This window comes from Oryctolagus cuniculus, chromosome 4 (assembly GCF_051225735.1).
Source record: "Oryctolagus cuniculus isolate XC-2025 breed Fujian yellow rabbit chromosome 4, ASM5122573v1, whole genome shotgun sequence".
Classification (NCBI taxonomy): Eukaryota; Metazoa; Chordata; class Mammalia; order Lagomorpha; family Leporidae; genus Oryctolagus; species Oryctolagus cuniculus.
In genome coordinates, this window is record NC_142870.1 from 79,615,537 (window position 1) to 79,634,086 (window position 18,550).

The 18,550-nt window shown below is 47.3% G+C and overlaps 1 protein-coding gene across 3 annotated transcripts in view; it reads right to left on the minus strand.

The window, feature by feature from the left end:
* The window catches only part of HACD2 (3-hydroxyacyl-CoA dehydratase 2), a 99,576-nt gene that overhangs the window by 77,616 nt on the left and 3,410 nt on the right, over positions 1-18,550 (minus strand). For all 3 annotated transcript variants that reach the window (XR_016233142.1, XM_002716611.6, XM_089331819.1), the window contains exon 3: positions 1,756-1,774. Coding sequence is in view for 1 of the 3 variants with exons in the window: in XM_002716611.6 (XP_002716657.1) it covers positions 1,756-1,774 (19 nt within the window). In the remaining 2 variants the exon portion in view is untranslated. The remainder of the gene's footprint in view (positions 1-1,755; positions 1,775-18,550) is intronic.

The window sequence follows — 18,550 nt, forward strand, 5'->3', positions numbered from 1 at the left end:
GAAGGGAGAGAATGCCCCGCTGGTCTGGGGCAAGGACGGAGAGGAATCGCGCTGAGGGGGAGGTGGGGCAGACCTTGTCAACGTGGGGTGCTCTGGGTACTCTGAGCTGAGAAGGCAAAGGCAGAGGGCAGCGGGTGCTGACCCAGGACAGGGAGAACCAGGGACAGGGCAAGGCCCTGGAGGAGATGGGATCTTCCAAGCATCTCCTGTGCGTCGCATTCTGGGGATGCAAACCCACCCGCAGCCCCGAGCAGGGCATGCCGTGGATGCCAGTCCCCAAGGTGCTTTGCGCCAGGGAGCCTCAGAGGGGTGGCCCCTCGCTGAGGTTTCCTAAGCCCGCATCTGAGCCCATCACCTCTGCGCCCACTGCCCAGCACTGTACACAGCACCCAGGCTCGCTGGGCGTCCAGTGACATTCCTGATGTGAAGGAAGAAATATACCTGTCGGAAACCTTATTTCCAGGGATAGAAATTTAATAAAGGGGTTGAGGAGCACGTTCTGAGACAAAGGGATCTGGGGCATTCAAATACAACTAGATATTCACAAAAACAGCAATCGCTCGGCGCTATGGTGAGAATGCCCGCGTCCCCAAGAACGTCCGTCTCGTGTTGAAACCCAGCCCCCAACCCGACGGCCCCAAGCAGTGGGGTCCCCAGGAGGGGATCAGGACCGGCGGGAAGCGCCGTCCACGAGGGATGACACTCAATCTGCGGGCGCCGTGGGCTTGGACTTCCCACTTCCCAGCCTCCAGGGCGGGGAGGAAGAAATGTTTGTCGTTCCTGAGCCTCTCGGTCCATGGAGTAGGTGCTCCTCGCTTACGACGGACTCGCATCTCAACAAAGCGAGGTAAAGATACCGGAAGTGGGGAACGCGCCGGATACACCCAGCTCGCAGCAGCGCAGCGGCCTGCACGTCCACCTCCGCAAGACCCAAGGTGGACCGCCTGCGGGGTCGCCACCTGTGTGTGCTTGGAAACCCTAAGCCTGCTCTCCTCTGAGGTCCCGGGTGCCAAGCCCAAAGCCCTGAATGGACACAAGTACCCGCTTTAGCTGTGGCCTGAACTGCCCTGGCCGTGCAGTTGGGATTCAGCCCTTTGGTGAGTATCACCTCCAATGGACAGCAGGCACGAGCGGCTTGCTCCCTGCGAGCCATCAACTTCTCCAAACGGATTTGTGTTTAATCAGTGGGCTTCAGTCACCCCAGACCAGAAACTACGCCTCGGGTCCAGAGCAAAATACGGACTCTCCTGTCCTCACAAAGAGAAAACTTCATCGTCTCTGCTTTTGGTTGAAACTCCTTACAAGGGGACAACCCCCTATACACTTCCATCCTGCTTAGAGACATACAGGATTCATCTGGGAGGTGGGCGACAACACAGCACTCCCATCTGAAGGCTCAGGAGAGAGCACGTACCCCTTCAACAACCACAGGGGAGCCTTCCCCGTACACGCCAGCACCAGCACCGAGAAAGACGCTCGGGTCGCTTTATCACCCTTGTATCCAGAAGGTGGATGGCACCTCTTTTAAACAGAGCAAAACAGCTGTGATGCTTAATAACAGGTCTAGGGAGAACACTAAATGGTATCTACGACTTTAGAAACCAAAAGCCACTCCAGTTTGAACAATTTTATTTATCATAATTAAATGGCTTGGTTTTTCAATATTTAATAAGAATCAAATCAAACCCATCATTTTACGAAAAAAAAAAAAAGCAGAACCCACTATATATATTAGGGAGAAAATCCCACACTTACCTATAGCACAATGTAAAATCTAGAGAGAAAAAGAGAGGGAAGAGGAGAATTAGTAAGGATCAATAATATTACAGTTTTACTCATATAAACAAGACTTTCAGTTACGTATGGAACAGTGTCCGCTAGCAGTACTGAGTTTGGAAAATAAACATTCCAGGCTGTGGAACAAAATGTAAATTCTTGTTCAGTGTCTTGTTTGTTCATTTTTAGTTTGTGTATCTTTGGGAGATTTCCTAAGAGACATGAGTCTTCACCTCGGTTCATCAGGTGTACCACAAATTCGCGAATGCGCTAACTCAACAACAGCTCCCACATCCCCCAGCCTGCAGAACACGACTGCCAGAGCCGAAGGAACACGGGTCAGAGCAGCCTCGGGCGGCGCCTGCAGTGTACAAGGCTCCACCCGCAGCGCTCATCTTGCCTCAGTCAGGGACCGCACTGCAGAGCGTTCCCTGTGTCTCCGAGCTCCAGGCCCACGTTCCTCAGTGCCCTGGGACATCCCCATCTAGGTGCAGCAGCAGTAGCTCCAACATGGCTGCCTCAAAGGGAAGCACGCCCGCCCTTCCTTCCCGCCTGCCACAGCTCTCACCAACCTCCCAGCCTCTGGGGTTCAGTGGTCTTTCCTTCCCTCTTCCCCAGGTCTAACTTGTGTCCAAGTCCTGCCATGCTCTTGGGCCCTGTCTTTCCCAACCTTATTCCCAGGCCGCGAGTGAGACCGCCACCTCCACCTCCTCCCTGGCCGTCCTCTCAGGGTCTTCTGAACACTCTCCCTGCTCATCCTTCAGAGGCTGACAGCACTGTCTAACCCTGATGGTGCAGGGAAAGTGATCTGAAGTCATCTACAAGGTTAATTTCATGACCAAAGCTTTTCTAAGAAGACAGAGCCTAACAGCTGTCGTACCACATGTGAGAATTTTTGGTGCGATTCTCTAGCAGTCGTTGTACTGACTGATGTTAACAACAATCCTGGCAGATTGGCAGAACAGACAAGAACAGACATCGGTACCAGCAGATGAAAAAACCAAGGCTCAGAGACGCTGCAAGGCTTGCCCAAGGCAGTAAATGATGGCTATGAACAAGAACCCTGGTTCTGTTCCTACTCTACAGCCTTTCCTAAGCTATGATTCCACTGTACACTAGTTATAAAAGATCTAGAGTCCAGAACTTGACAAGACCTAGCTTATCTAAAAGACTGCTCAAAAAGTATTTCACTGGGCCAGTGCCGCGGCTCACTAGGCTAATCCTCCACCTGTGGAGCTGGCACCCAGGGTTCTAGTCCCGGTCAGGGCGCCGGATTCTGTCCCAGTCGCTCCTCTTCCAGTTCAGCTCTCTGCTGTGGCCCGGGAGGGCAGTGGAGGATGGCCCAAGTCCTTGGGCCCTGCACTCGCATGGGAGACCAGGAAAAGCACCTGGCTCCTGGCTTCGGATCAGTGTGGTGTGCCGGCCGCAGCACACTGGCCACGGCGGCCATTGGAGGGTGAACCAACGGCAAAGGAAGACCTTTCTCTCTGTCTCTCTCTCTCTCACTGGCCACTCTGCCTGTCAAAAAAAATTTAAAAATAAATTAAAAAATTATAAAAAGCATTTCACTAATTCTGTTTTTATTGGGGGAGGGGTCTTAGATTAAAAACCAAGCTGCTCAAATTTGTTGGTCACTGATAAGAGAACCAAAGAATTGCTACACTGCAAATATTACCATGTTTTTCAAAAGAAAATACTGCTAAGAACCTCAAATGTGTGACTATTCACTTTGAGGAAAAGTAAAAGATACCCCTAGATTAAAATGAGAAATGAAAGAGGTCAATAAAGAGCTTCCTTTAGACATGAGGACACAGGACAGGCCTAGACAGAACTCCTCCTCCTGCCATGTTCTGCGCAAGGCACCCAGGCTGCCGACTGTCAAGGGCACACTGCAGGAAATGACTTACAGCAATCCAGGGCTTATCACCTCTGTGTGATAGGACAGGGCGTCTCAGGTCTACCAGACTACCTTCAAAACATTAATTTATTTCAAAGTCAGAGGGGCAAAGAGAGAGAGAGAGAGAGAGAGAGAGAGAGAGAGAGAAACATCTTCCATCTGCTTGTTCACTCCCCGCACACCTACAACAGCCAGGGCAGGGTTGGGTCAGGCCAAAGCCAGGAGTCCAGAACTCCATCTGCATCTCCCACATGGGTGGCAGGGACCCAAGTACTTGAGCCATCAAGTGCTGCCTTTCAGAGTGCACATCACTAGGAAGCTGGATCAGAAGTAGAGGTGGGACTTGAACCCTGGCACTCCAGTACGGGATACAAGTGTCCCAAGTGGCAGCTTAAGTGGCAGCTTAACCCACTGTGCCACAATGCTCGCCCCATACTAGCCCTTTTTGATCATACACATTTTACAATGCCCCTTTTACCATTCTGAAATGAAATTCATAGATAATATAAGCTATTTACACTGTCCTAATTGACATGTAAACAAGAAATAAAAAATAATTTATTTAAAAAGCCTATTTCAATATGTGTGTGGGAACATAAAGAAGCAAGCAGACATATGTACCAGTTTATGAGGAATAATTTTGGATTTACAAATAAGGAAATACCAGAATCTCATCTGAATAAGTACCAGAAAAATAAAAAAAAGCAGAGATAAAGACCAACACTAGAAAAAAATAGTATTATTAAGTAGTAATGGACCTGAAGTGGGAATAATACACCAAGAGAAGTAACTGTCAATGTAGACCAACAGAAGCCACACAAAATGATCTCTGATGAGTTAGGTCTCACTTATTTATAAAGTGTGCCATCAAAATAATCTCCCAAGTTAAGTCATGGATGGGGTAGGAAGAAAATGTCACAGAAAACCTATCCTTCTGTCTTGAAATCCTGAGGAGACATACAATGTATGTGCAGTCTGTGAAAAGACCTGGAAGGCCATACTCTCCTTTAAAATAAAAAAATAAGGCCGGCGCCGCGCTCAATTGGCTAATCCTCCGCCTACGGAGCTGGCACCCAGGGTTCTAGTCCCGGTCAGGGTGCCGGATTCTGTCCCGGTTGCTCCTCTTCCAGTCCAGCTCTCTGCTGTGGCCCAGGAGTGCAGTGGAGGATGGCCCAAGTGCTTGGGCCCTGCACCCCATGGGAGACCAGGAGAAGCACCTGGCTCCTGGCATCGGATCGGTGCAGCGCGCCGGCCGTAGCAGCCATTTGGGGGGTGAACCAACGGAAAGGAAGACCTTTCTGTCTCTCTCTCTCATTGTCTAAATCTGCCTGTAAAAATAAATAAATAAATCTTTTAAAAAATTTGAGAGAGAGAGAAAGAGGAAGTCTCATATCTGGTGGCTCACTCCTCAGTTCCACAGAATTCCATTCAGTTCCACTGAACCCTGGCAGTTCGACATGGGATGCGGGTACCTTAACCTCTGGGCTTCACACGTCTCTTGAGGGATCATGTGCTTTAAATGGAGCAACAAAGAACAGCAGATGGATTAGACACGCAGACACACACAAACAGTAGTGAAAGAGGCAGCAGTTTGCATAATAGATTCAATACTCTTTTAGGACAAGACAAAAAACTGTGGCTCTCCCAAAGTAAAATTTCCATTTCACAATCTAGATTTCATTACACAAGTGCATGTGCACAAGCACACGCACCTATGGGGCAATAGTATGAAATATTATTAATCTATATGAAATCTAATGAGATCTCACATTTCAAGCGTCTCCACTAATTTAATAATTAAAGTCTGAACAGAAATCTCCAACTGGTATATATTTTCAATCAGTTTCATTGCTTTTGTGGCAATAAACATTACTGCACTGAAATCCTTTTCAACTAAATACACAAGCCGGAAATGCTTTCTTACAGAGCAGAATGGGCAAGTGGATAAATTACTTAATTATTTTGAGGCAATATCTTTATGTCACTTAAGCTTCCCTACCCACAATGGTGATAGCAGGCAGAATTCTAAAGATGATCTCCCAGTTCCTCGGCTATTATATCAAACACTAATCTAGGTACTGTGCTGTAATTAAAGGCCCAAGTCAACTGATTCTAAGGTACAGATATTACGTGGGTTGATCTGACCCAACCATGCAAAATCTTTACAAGCACTTTTCTCTGGATGGTAGCAGAAGGGAAGTCAGAAATACTTAAAGGACAAGAGGATTCGCCACACCATTGCTGGCTTTGAGGCCGGAAGGAGCCATGTGCAAGGCCTACACAGCAGTCCCTGGGAGCTGGAAGTGACCCCAGCTGACAATAACCTGAATGAGTTTGGAAGCAGATTCTTGACCAGATAAGACACTGGTCAGCCTGGCTGATACTTTGATTTTGGTCTGATGAGACCCTGAGCAGAGAACCTAGCCAAGCCCAACTTGGCTAACTGTTTGAAGCTGTTAAATCTGTGATCTTTTGTTATACAACAACAGAAAATTAAAATAGGGGTGGGCATTTGGCCTAGTAGCTAAGACACCTACATCCCACATCTGAATGCCTGAGTTTGAACCCAGTTCTGGCTTTTGGCTCCAACTTCCTACTCTTGCAGACCTTAGGAGGCACTGGCTACGGATCAAGCGACTGGGTCCCTAGGAGATCTGGATTGAATTTCTACCTCTGGCTTCAGTCCTGGCCCAGCCCTCGATCTGTGGGGCATCTGGGGAGTGAGCTGCAGGTGGGAGCCCTCTCTCACTACTAAGCGGGAAAGAAACTTCCTTCTGAGAAGCTTTGTATTGAAGCTGTCATGACGAGTTTTTCAGTATTTATATACACAAAAAACCATCTTGCAGTTTTCTATCTGTAGAGGCTGGCCTAGGGAGAGAGAGAAGTCCCAGGAACGTAGAGTGAGTCTCCCTGAGCTAGACAGCCTCACACTTTGTAGGACGTCTAGCCGGTAGCATCTCAGGCACTATGACGATCAGAATACACTTGCAAGTTTCCAAAATGCACTCCAACGAGAGTCACAGTTTTTTGGGTTTTTTTTTTTTTGACAGGCGGAGTTAGACAGTCAGAGAGAGAGACAGAGAGAAAGGTCTTCCTTTTCCGTTGGTTCACCCCACAAATGGCTGCTACAGCTGGCACACTGTGCTGATCCGAAGCCAGGAGCCAGGTGCTTCTCCTGGTCTACCATGCTGTGCCGATCCGAAGCCAGGAGCCAGGTGCTTCTCCTGGTCTCCAAGCACTTGGGCCATCCTCCACTGCCCTCCTGGGCCACAGCAGAGAGCTGGACTGGAAGAGGAGCAACCAGGACAGAATCCGGTGCCCCAGTGGGGACTAGAACCTGGAGTACTGGCACCGCAGGTGGAGGACTAGCCCAGTGAGCTGAGACACCGGCTGAGAGTCACGATTCTTATGGAGATCCACGGAGAATCACTGGGCCAGAAGCAGCACAGCTCAGCAGGAGAAATGTAGAGGTCATGTGCCCATCAAAATCCCCTGAAAATCCACAGCCTGAACTCCTCCTCTTCTTGAGCTCTTTCCATTTCCATCAACTGGCAATAAACTGCTTTCACATTTAAAATTTAACTTCCATATCAAATGCCATCTTGCATAACAGCTTACTTGGAAACATCTTTTTGGAAGATGCTCCTGAGGGGCGGCAGTTGCGGTACAGCAGGGTAAGTCACTGCGTGGGCTGCCCGCATCCCACATCAGAGCGCCTGGTGTGTCTCAGCTACACCATGCTTCCGATCCAGCCTGCTGGTAACGCTCCTGGGAAAGCAGCAGAAGATGGCCCACGTTCTTGTGTTCTTGCCACCCACGTGGGAGACCCAGATGGAGCTCTTGGCTCCTGGCTTCTGCCTGGCCTACCCTGGCTGTTGTGGGCATCTGGGGAGTGAACCAGTAGATGAAAGATTGATCTCTTTCTCTGTGTCTCACCCGCCTTGTTGCTCTGCCTTTAAAACACATGAATAAATCTTAAAAAAAATTAAAATCTTCCAAGAATTGAACTATGCAAATTATTTTTTAAGTTACCAACAATTCCGTTTGATTTCATTTTTAATCCAAAGTAAAGCAACAACAAAGCCCCACAAGGAGTTTACCAAGTCTCAGGAAGACTAGAAACACAAGAGCTTTGGAGACTCAACTGCAGTCGGTGGATTTAATGTGACTCAGACAGAGATTCTCCACCTCTGTCTTTGAATTCAAAATTCCAAATTCGGGGTAAACGTTTGGGGCAGTGGTTAGGACCACTCCTGGTTGCCTGCATCCTATATTGGGGTGCCTGGGCTGGAGTCCGTGCTCCACTCCCAGCTCTAGATCCCTGCTAACGTGCATGCCCGGAAGCAGTAAGTGATGGCTAAGTAGCTGGGTCTTTGCCACCCACAAGGGAGACCCGGATTGAGTTCCTGGGTCCCGAGTATTTGGAGAGTGAACCGGTGAATGAGAGATCTCTACCTCCCTCCTTCTCTTTCTCTCAAATAAAAAGGCAACCCACAAAATGCCAACATTTGTGGGAAAAAATGGTTCACAAGTTCACTTTGGGTCAGTATGCACCCTTGGATCAGCCAGCGGTGGAATCAGAAGCAGAGTCCGTGTGTACAGATGTAACTATGGGTCCAGCCTCAAGAACTAGGAAGATTTTTCAGGGAAGACAAAATTCCTGAGCTGAGTAGTTCCACCAGGTGAGTCTGCGTTATCTTGCTGTGGAAGGATCCAGAACTGAGGCGAGTTACACCGACTGATGCTTATCTGGGGCTTTTCTACAACGAACACGGAGCACTTAGTATTAGAAAGCAACATCTTTCCCCTCCCCTCAATTTCCATAGTGATGAACTTCTACCAGTTATTATTGGACTCTCCCAGCCCTTTAATTTCTTCACTCTAGGAAAGGAAAGACAACCTAGCTGAATGGTATATATGGAAGGACCAATGGAGCATGCTCAGTCCAGCAGCATCCTAACAACCACTTAAAGAAATTAAAGAAACTGCCCAAATTCTTGCAGTCTTTTGAGTGCTGCCCTGGCTGCTGATGCCTCAGACCGGGTGGGTGGGCAATCAGTGCTGGGGGCCAGTCGGCAAACCCACTGAGCAGGCCCTCTGGTTCAGCCTTGATCACTAACATAGGTGATTTTTAGGATTCTTATTGTAACTCACTTATTTTTAAACGTTTACTTATTTATTTAAAAGGTAGAGAGATATACAGACAAACACAGACACACAGAGGCACCTTCCATCCACTGATTCAGCCCCAAATGTCTGCAACAGCTAGGGCTGGTACAGGCCAAAGCCAGGAGCCTAGAAATCAATCTGGGTTTCCTACACGGGTGGCAAGGACCCAAATGCTTGAGCCTTCACCTGCCGCCTCCGAGTTGCACACATTAGTAGGAAGCTCATTCGGAAGCAGTGCAAGACTCGAACCCAAGTGCTCCGGTATGGAATGCGGGTGACCTAGCAGCGTCATCACCACTGTGCCAAATGCCTGCCTCTGAGTTGTTTCTCAACATTCAAAACTCAGCAAGAAAAAGAGAGCTATTTATTGAGCTTCTTCAGAGATGTCAGACATGTTTCCAAAAGTCTCTTATAGCCATTGATTATAAGGAGGAAATAAGTGAAATTTCCTTAATTACCATTATTTTCTCTGTCACTTAATGTCAGCTTACTTGCTGTATTCAACTCTATGATTTACTAATTCATTACCTGCTTAACTTTCATATTCTGATAGCAGAACTTCAAACTGGAAAGGACATTTGTGGTCCTCTAGTCCAATGTACTGCTACCAACGCGCCGAGGCCTCGTGAGATGACATGGCTAATGAACGCACAGCCAAGACTCAGTGGCTGTACTTCCTGTCTCCAGTGTTTCTACATGTCCTGTGACACCAGTGAGTACAAGTCTGTTTTCACTTCTACAGCACTTCTGTCAGCTTCTGCACCTATTGCTTCCGTATTCAAATAAGCACTCGCTCATCACCTGATCCCAGGAACACGTGTCCCACAGGCCTGCTGCATGCCACATTGGGAACTCTGAGCATTTCTCTCTGGCTTTTGCTCCGGCATCGACTTTATCTTATGCTGTGTCTGGGCAGTACAGCTCTTCCTGATGCCTGGCCATGGCAGGCCGATCCGTTCCTTAGCAAATATAAGTGGGTCCCTTATGGGCAATGGACTGGCAGATTGATTTTTTTCTTTTTAAAACCAGTAATCACCATCATCACAACTTTTGATTTTTATAAATTTAATCAGTCCATCTGCAGAATTGTTAGGAACAATGAATTTGGGGCTGTTTTCCGACAGACTTACAGATCCTCATATAGATTTGCCACTGCTCATCATTTGCTCTTAACAGGATTCGTAAAGCAGACATAAAATTCTGTACTTCTCTTTTAAATCAAAAGATAAACTTCCTGGGCTGCTCATTTTCTTTCTTGTCCAAATAAACCTTTTAACTCTTATTTCCCTTATTCATCTGTTGTTTTCTAACACATTATACATACATACTTCCATTTTTTATGTGTAAGTATACATATATATACACAATATATAAATGTATATATAAAAGATTCAAGTCAGTAGTATATAAGGATACCTACAAAAATCTGTGGACAGTGGAATTAAAAGATAATTTTGGTATAAAAAAATTTGAAATCTATGTATATGATGGTTCTTCAAATAGTTTATGGATAATATGTATTACGAAACACTAAGTGTGGATTTCAAAATCTGTCCTATTTCTCTCACCCAGAGGGAAGCACCAATTACAGTGACATGGACCCTCCCACACCTTTTCCAATAGCTGCAGCTTTGCTTTTATCCACTGATTTTCCTAATCAGAAAACATCCATGTACTTCCTCTCCTCTGCAGTGACAGGCACTTTACATTGCTATGTTTGTCTTCCTTTGCTTACCTTCCTCTGTCGTCATTCTACTCTGGAAAGACCTGAAACAGCCTAGGAAATCCCGTGTGCACACCTTGCAAATCTACAACATGGTCCGAAATTATCCTGCTACAGTACAGAGAGGATATGTGCCTATTTAAACTAAAAGTAAGTAGAATTTAAAACTCAGTTTTTCAGGCCCACCAACTATACTTCAAGGACACAACAGCTACCTGTGACTTAGTGGCTGCTGTGTGGAATAGCACCGATTTGCAGCGTAATCACTGCTGGATGCTACACTGGACAGCGCTAGCCTGCAGACTTGACTCGTTTTATTTACTCATATAACAGTTAAGTATCTTTTCCCAATGCTGGGGTGTAACAGGCGAAGTCACTGCTTGCCACACTGGCACCCCATACCCGATTGCCTGGGTTTGAGTCCCAGCTGCTTCTTATCTGTCTTTCATATATTTATACATCTTAAAAAACAAAACAAAACAAAAAAAGTAATGGAACCTGAGAGAGCTTTGTGAAAAGTTTTATTTTTTAAAAAAATATTTATTTGTGTGAAAGGCACAGTGATGGGGTGAAGGTGGGGGGAGAGAGAGAGAAACAGAGAGCGAGAGGTCTTCCATCCACCAGTTCACTCCCCAAATGGCCGCAACAGCCGGAGCTGGGCTGATCTGAAGCCAGGAGACAGGAACCCTGTCCAGGTCTCCCACATGGGTAGCAGGGGACCAAGCACTTGGGCCATCTTCCATGGCTTTCCCAGGCATGTTAGCAGGGAGCTGGATCAGAAGCAGAGCAGCCGCGACTTTAATACAGGATGCAGGCAGCTCAAGCAGTAGCTTAACCCACTGTGCCACAGCGCTGGCCGCAAGCTCCGTGACTTTTTGCAAGAGGTTCCAAAATGTCTCCACCTCCAGAAACTGCGTGTCCGTTACCTAGGAGCCCAGTGCCTCCCCACCCAGCTTCTGGTGGGCTTTTTTTCCCTCAAAGTCTAAGGCCGCAATTCGTCTCCTCTATAATTTTTTTTAAAATCTCTTTTCTGCTGGAAATTGTTTCTTTGTTTAAGTTTAAAAACTTCGCAAGTAGACAGATGCCCAGGAAGAGGAGGAAGTTTCTTCTTGGCAAGGAGCTCCTCTATGGAACTCCACACGCTCAGCCACCTGGAGGCAGGCTTTCAGTTCAGAAAAGTTTGCTACACTTTTTCTCTCTGCTTCTTTAAGAGTTATGCCTTCCAACCTTTTCCAGCATGTATACTCTCAATAGGATTTCTAGATACACTGGTGTCACTATACCTCTATCGATTCCTTTCAGCTGTTTGGCTCGTCACGCACCTAGTCTAGTAACACATGGCCCTCGGATGTGCTTGGTGTTTCATACTTTGGACATTCTTTTACATTTCAGAGGATGAGCTCTGAACATCTCTCAGTGGCTTCTGCACTACAAGCTATTGCATGTGAGACTGGGACTGGGCACTTCTGCCTGTCTCAAATCTTCAGGTTCACCTCTTTGTCTGCACTGTGGCCTCCTTTCTGCCCTGCGCTGGCGCCATCTATATTTTTAGTTTGCTTAAAATCTCAGCACACTCTTGTCCGGTCATTAGCTCCTTTCACCTCACTGAACACCACACATCTTTGCTCCTATTCGCCCGAGTTGCCAGGAGGTGATGTCTGTGCGAGTGGGTTCCTGTTTCCTACACACTCTGTCTTCCTTTCTAACATTGTGACACTGATGAATTATACCCAGTTCTTTCCCCACTTCTTGTTTTCACATGGCGTTTGAAACTGGTTTTTCTGGGATTTCTTGTTACTCTAGTTTGGGTTCAGTATCTCCACCCTGCAGGCTTCTCAGAGATCTCTCTTAGAGATCTGCTTTCTCAGAATGGATCTTCAGAACAAAGGCAGGCTACAAAGTCCACCTAGCTTGTATTTCAAAAGTTGTTTTTTAAGGCCTAAGTATTACTAGGAAATGGCCATGTTTCCACAAGGCAGGGAAACATTACAGATGGTTACCTGCCCAGAGCAGTTCACAGAAGCAAACTCAACCTAGAATGTGCTGTTAGCAACAACAGCACAGCCTATCCACTGAGCATCTCCATGGAGCCCCGCCCTCCGGCCCCCACAGTATTTGAGCCATAACAAAAAGCCGGCAGGGAGAAAACACAGGGCCCTCTCCTCCTTAACGGCGCTGCAAGCTCTCGAGGTCCTGCTGTATCTCAGAGAAAAATCCAAAATCAGGTTCCTGACTGTTTCCTTACATGATGGAAAGAGTTAGGAGGTGAGGCAGGAAGACTCAGACCAGAGGGGCAGGCGTTGTGCAGTGAGTTCAGCCAACGCCTGCAACACAGATGTCCTGTATCTGGGGGTGGGTTTGAGTCCCATCTGCCCTGCTTCCAATCCAGCCCCCTGCTAATGTGCCTAGGAAAGCAGCAGAAGATAGCCCAAGTGCTTGGGCCCCTGCCACCCATGTGGGAGGCCTGGATGAAGCTCCAGGCTCCTGGCTTCAGTCTGTCCATTGCAGGCATTTGGACAGTGAACCAGCCAATGGAAGATCTATTTCTCTCTCTGTCTCTTCCCCTTTCTCTGTTACTCTTCCAAATAAATCTTAAAAAAAAAAAAAAAAAAAAAAAAAGAGGAAGAGACAGATATCAGAATACAGAGATGGGCTGAGAAAGGGGTGGTGAGGCTAGAAGACATGGCAAAGGCTCTCTGCTCCTCTGCTCTGCCTCACCACCCTCCAGAACCAGTTCTGCCACTTCAGACCCAGCCCTACATCTGCTCTAGGGGGAGATGAGAAAAGACACTGGGTGTTTCTGTTTTATAGATAAGGGGCTGTCAGGAGGAGGAGGATCTTGCAGAGAATGGGAGGCGTGGTGGTGCCTAGGGCATTCCCAGAAGCAGAGACAGTTCAGGGAGGTGCAGTGATGCACACAGGCTGAAGATGGTCTGTTTCTGTCCCAGCAGCAAATGTCTTCGCAAAACAAACCTCAACCCGTCCGGACCCTCACTGTCCATCAGAGGCAAAGCCACTCCTGGGCACGTGGAAGCGTCTTTGCTCTAACTGCGGTCTTAGGTTAACTAAAGATAACTTTAAAATGCAAATTCGCTCAGAAATGATTTTAACTGCCACGTAGCATCAACCTCCTAATTGTAAATCTTTATTCAACAAAGCTGGAAAGACAGTCTGCCTCATCAATGAATATCATGGGTCCCTCCAAAAAGAATGGAAAGAGTAAAGAAATTAAAATGTCTCCACAGATCAATAAAGATGAATGGTTGCCGGCGCCGTGGCTCAATAGGCTAATCCTCCACCTTGCGGCGCCGGCACACCGGGTTCTAGTCCCGGTCGGGGCGCCGGATTCTGTCCCGGTTGCCCCTCTTCCAGGCCAGCTCTCTGCTATGGCCAGGGAGTGCAGTGGAGGATGGCCCAGGTGCTTGGGCCCTGCACCCCATGGGAGACCAGGAAAAGCACCTGGATCCTGGCTCCTGCCATCGGATCAGCACGGTGCGCCGGCTGCAGCGGCGGCCATTGGAGGGTGAACCAACGGCAAAGGAAGACCTTTCTCTCTCTGTCTCTCTCTCTCACTGTCCACTCTGCCTGTCAAAAAAAAAAAAAAAAAAAAGATGAATGGCACTTTAAAGAAAAAAAGATAATTCATAAATTGTGAAATTCACCCTTTTAAAATACACCATTCAGCGGTTTGTAGTATGCTAACAAGGCTGTACGGCTATCACCACTATGAATTTCCAGAGCATTTTCCTCACCTTGAAAAGAAGTAGTATGGGGCCAGCACTGTGGTGTAGGGGTAAAGCCGCCGCCTGCAGTGCCAGCATCCCATATGGGCGCTGGCTCAAGTCCCAGCTGCTCTACTTCCGATCCAGCTCTCTGCTGTGGCCTGGGAAAGCAGTAGAAGACGGCCCAAGTCCTTGGGCCCCTGCACCCACGTAGGAGACCAGGAAGAAGCTCCTGGTTCCTGGCTTCAGACTGGCCCAACTTGGGCGATTGTAGCCATTTGAGGAGTGAACTAGCGGGTGGAAGACCTCTCTCTCCCTCTGCCTCTGCTTCTCTGTAACTTTGCCTTTCAAATAATAAATAAATCTTTTTTTAAAAAAATCATTAATTATTAAAAAAAAGAAATGGTGTGACCATGTGCAGTCACATGTTTCCTTCCAAGTCCCTGCTAACAAGTGACCTGCTTACTCCGCCTCCATGGGCTCGTCTCTCCTCGATACCTCACGTGAATGGAATCAGTCCATTTGTGACTTCCTGGGTCTGCCTACTCTTACTTAGCATGCTTCCAAGGTTCATTCAAGCAGAACATGTACCAGCAATTCATTCACTTTTCCGCTATGGGGCCTACCATGTATTATTCATCCATGAATGGCACACTTGTTTTAAAATCTATTTTGGCCACCTACGTCAACTCTCAGGACTGCACAAGATTCAACTCAAGATACCATACATTATTTACAGATCACAACACTGCCTACTAGCATTGTACTTTTTTGTCAGTTCACAAATCACCCCGCATATTACAATCCTCATTGTATTGCATCTTGTGAGTACTTTAGTAAACACTTCTTGGGCTTCCCATCTTGGGCCCCTCTTTCTAGAACTGCCCCTGCTCTCCAAGCCCTTACACAGTTACCGTGCCCTTGCTCCCGCCTACCTGAACTTGATTCAGGAAGGAGCACCTGCCTTTAGCTGGACCAGCAGGGCTCCTCACTGTGGACGTGGGACAGGGAGTAAGACCTTGTTTCCAACCACCTGTTCTCTTACTTGCAGGAGTGACAGTCAGGACTTTGACCATTATTATCTGCCCAGTGCACTAAGAAACTGAGAAAACTAGCTTCCAGGAGAAAGTAGCAGAGAGCAGAGATGAGAGATGGAGCCAGAACTCCTGAGCCCCCTGTGGTCCTCCAGTCCAGGTTCAAGGCCATTCCTGTACTCCACGGGAAGTCCTATATGCTTCTTTACAGCCTTCTTGATGGGTAAGTTAGTTGAGGCTTCTGCCATCTCTGGTCAACAGCTCTAATGTAATCATCCAGCCAGGGAGCTCTCCCACTCCCTGTCAGCAATGGCTCAACCTCCACAGCACCCATCGTTAGCCAAATATGTATGTGGGAACTTCAAAAAGTTCATGGAAAATGGAATTTAAGCTAAGTTTGTTTGGTAAAACAAAACTGAAAGCCAGAACATTTTGAAGTACCTCTATACTTATTTAAAATATTACCTGTGGGATAACTTGGAAAATTAACTATCAAAAATACTCAACACATTCTTGGATGAATATGCAGAGAAAAAAATACCAGGAATTATGACCATTTTATAAAAAGCTAGTGCTGTGGCCTAATAGGCTAGGCCTCCACCTGTGGCGCCGACATCCCATATGGGTGCTGGTTCGAGTCCCAGCTGCTCTACTTCCGATCCAGCTCTCTGCTATAGCCTGGGAAAGCAGTAGAAGATGGCCCAAGTGCTTGGGCCCCTGCACCCAGGTGGAAGACCCAGAAAAAGCTCCTGCCTCCTGATAAGCCCAGCTCCAGCTGTTACAGCCATTTGAGGAGTGAACGAGCAGATGGAAGATCTTTCCCTCTGCCTCTCTCTCTCTCTCTCTCTGTAACTCTGCCTCTCAAATAAATAAAATCTTAAAAAAAAAAAAGCCATGTGATCTTATCATCAACTCAACATATCTTTGTACCCATACACATTTTGCAAAAACTCATTTCGTCTCCTCAGACAGTAGGCATCTTCTTGTTTTATACTACTACATGTCCATTTGCATTTGCTTAAGACTTTCTCAGTCGTTTATAAAGCAAAGTGTTATGTTTTCCTAAGAAGATGTGAAGTTTGATATGAGTGATTTCTACTTTCTTTTTAAGCAAATTCTGTAGCTGATGCCCTGCCTTCATTTTCTCCTCCTGTAAACAGGATATACTGCCAGGCACCATCCATTCACACCACCACAAGTATCTAATTCTGACCCGATGTACACTGGGGGGCTGGGGTGGGCAGGGGACAGACTCCTTGACCTGCTGCACAGGAAGCAGTTTCAGCAACCTTGCACTACCGCGGTCTGAGGGATTCCTGCTGCCATGGACCCATGTTGTGCTCATTCCCTGCATGGGTCTGGAGTCTTCGCTTCCTTATACACAGCTCTCTTCCCAAAATCAAATCCAGGATTTGTCACCTAATTGCTTCTTAGTAGGGATGAGATAAAACCAAAAATCCAAAAATAGTTTCTTAAATCCCTATTAAAAATCCGATAGGGAAAAACAGTATAATCTCTCAAAGTCTAAGACTTGCTTCCTGAATGGATTTTGTCTCCCACTGTTTAATGCCCCTACCTTCCTTGAGATGTACTTAATTTTTTTTTAAATCATACTTCCAACATTACAAAGTCATAAAAGGATAGAGTCTCCTGGGGCTGGTGCTGTGGCACAGTGGGTTAAGCCTCCACCTGCAGTGCTGGTGGAGTACTTTATAAAAAGCCAGTTCTGTGGCCTAGTAGGCTAGGCCTCCACCTGTGGCGCTGACATCCCATATGAGTACTGGTTCGAGTCCCAGGTGCTATACTTCCAATGCAGCTCCCTGCTAATGGCCTGGGAAAGCAGTGGAAGATGGCCCAAGTGCTTGGGGCCCTGCACCCATGTGGGAGTCCTGGAAGAAGCTCCTGGCTTTGGATCAGCCCAGCTCTGGCCATTGCAGCTATTTGGGAGTGAACCAGTGATGATCTCTCTCTCTCTCTTTCTCTCTCCTTCTCTCTGTATCTCTGCCATTCAAATAAAAAATAAATAAATCTTTTAAAAAGTAAAAAGACAGAATCTCCTTTAAATCATGGAAGTGTTCCCACTGGGCACAAATATTGTGCAGCTTCTGAGGGTCTGACCCAAGCGGCTCCTCTGCAGCTCGAGGCAACTGTGTCGGCCAAGGCGCTGAGACACCAGGTGCTAGCAGTCACCCTGCCCCCACTAAAGAAAGCCAAGCTCTGAGATTAACAAATGGCTCCACCAGGATTTGCTGCCATTTCTTAGACTCAGACTGTTAGGTCAGGAGGAGACTTTGCACATCAACTTTAACCTACTGAAGGTGGCTTCACAGAGTAAGCTGATTAGAAACAGCACACTCGCAATGAGGGTACTCGGAGTCTGAGCTGGAAGTGGGTGTCATCACGCCACCTCCTAAATGCCGACCGACAGCACGAAAATCCCTCTGCATTCTAAGAGAAAACAAAAAACCCCAAACTATACCTTTTTGCTTTTGAAAGTGAAGGTGCGCAGTAGTGGCGTCGTATCTTACTTAATGGAGGTAAACAGTTTGTTAACAATGACTCCATAGTTCAGGCTCTAAAAGTTGCGCCTGAGGTATAAACATGAGGGAGGGCCAAGTGGAGGGAAACTGCAGCCCAGCCCCTCCTGCACCCTGAGGATCACCACCCCACGGCGCCAGGGGTGCCCCAAACTGCCACCCCTCCCCTCCTAGAGTCTCCTGGCCAGAAGAGGGACATGCGCCCCACGCCTCAGCAACTAGGTACCTCGCATCATCAGCAAGAGTCTAAGTAGGGCCAACCTGAACCCTTCCCTGGAACTGCCTGTGACACTAGGGGCTGAGGGACACAGACTTGGCACCTGCTTCCTGCCCCAGGGAGAAAGCCCTTTGCGGCAGCAGAGCCCAAGGCCAGCATTCAGAGGGAAGCAGGAGAGCTGCATGGTTTGAGTGTGGCAATATCAAACCCCGGGTTCTCATTCTTTTGCTGCTTCTCGGACACTGTAAATTCATCCTGTATCTTTATCAACCACAAAGCGAGTGTGTGCCTCTTTTGCATAAAATCATATGAATTGGGTTTCTGCCCTATACTTACCCCAGGAGAGAGAACCAGATATACATTGCCCTTAATAAGGAAAATCACAGAACTTGTTGAAACAAATTCTTTTTTATAATTTGGATGCCCACGTCTCACTCCTACTGTCCTACAGCTATCAGCTGTGCTTCCTCCACTG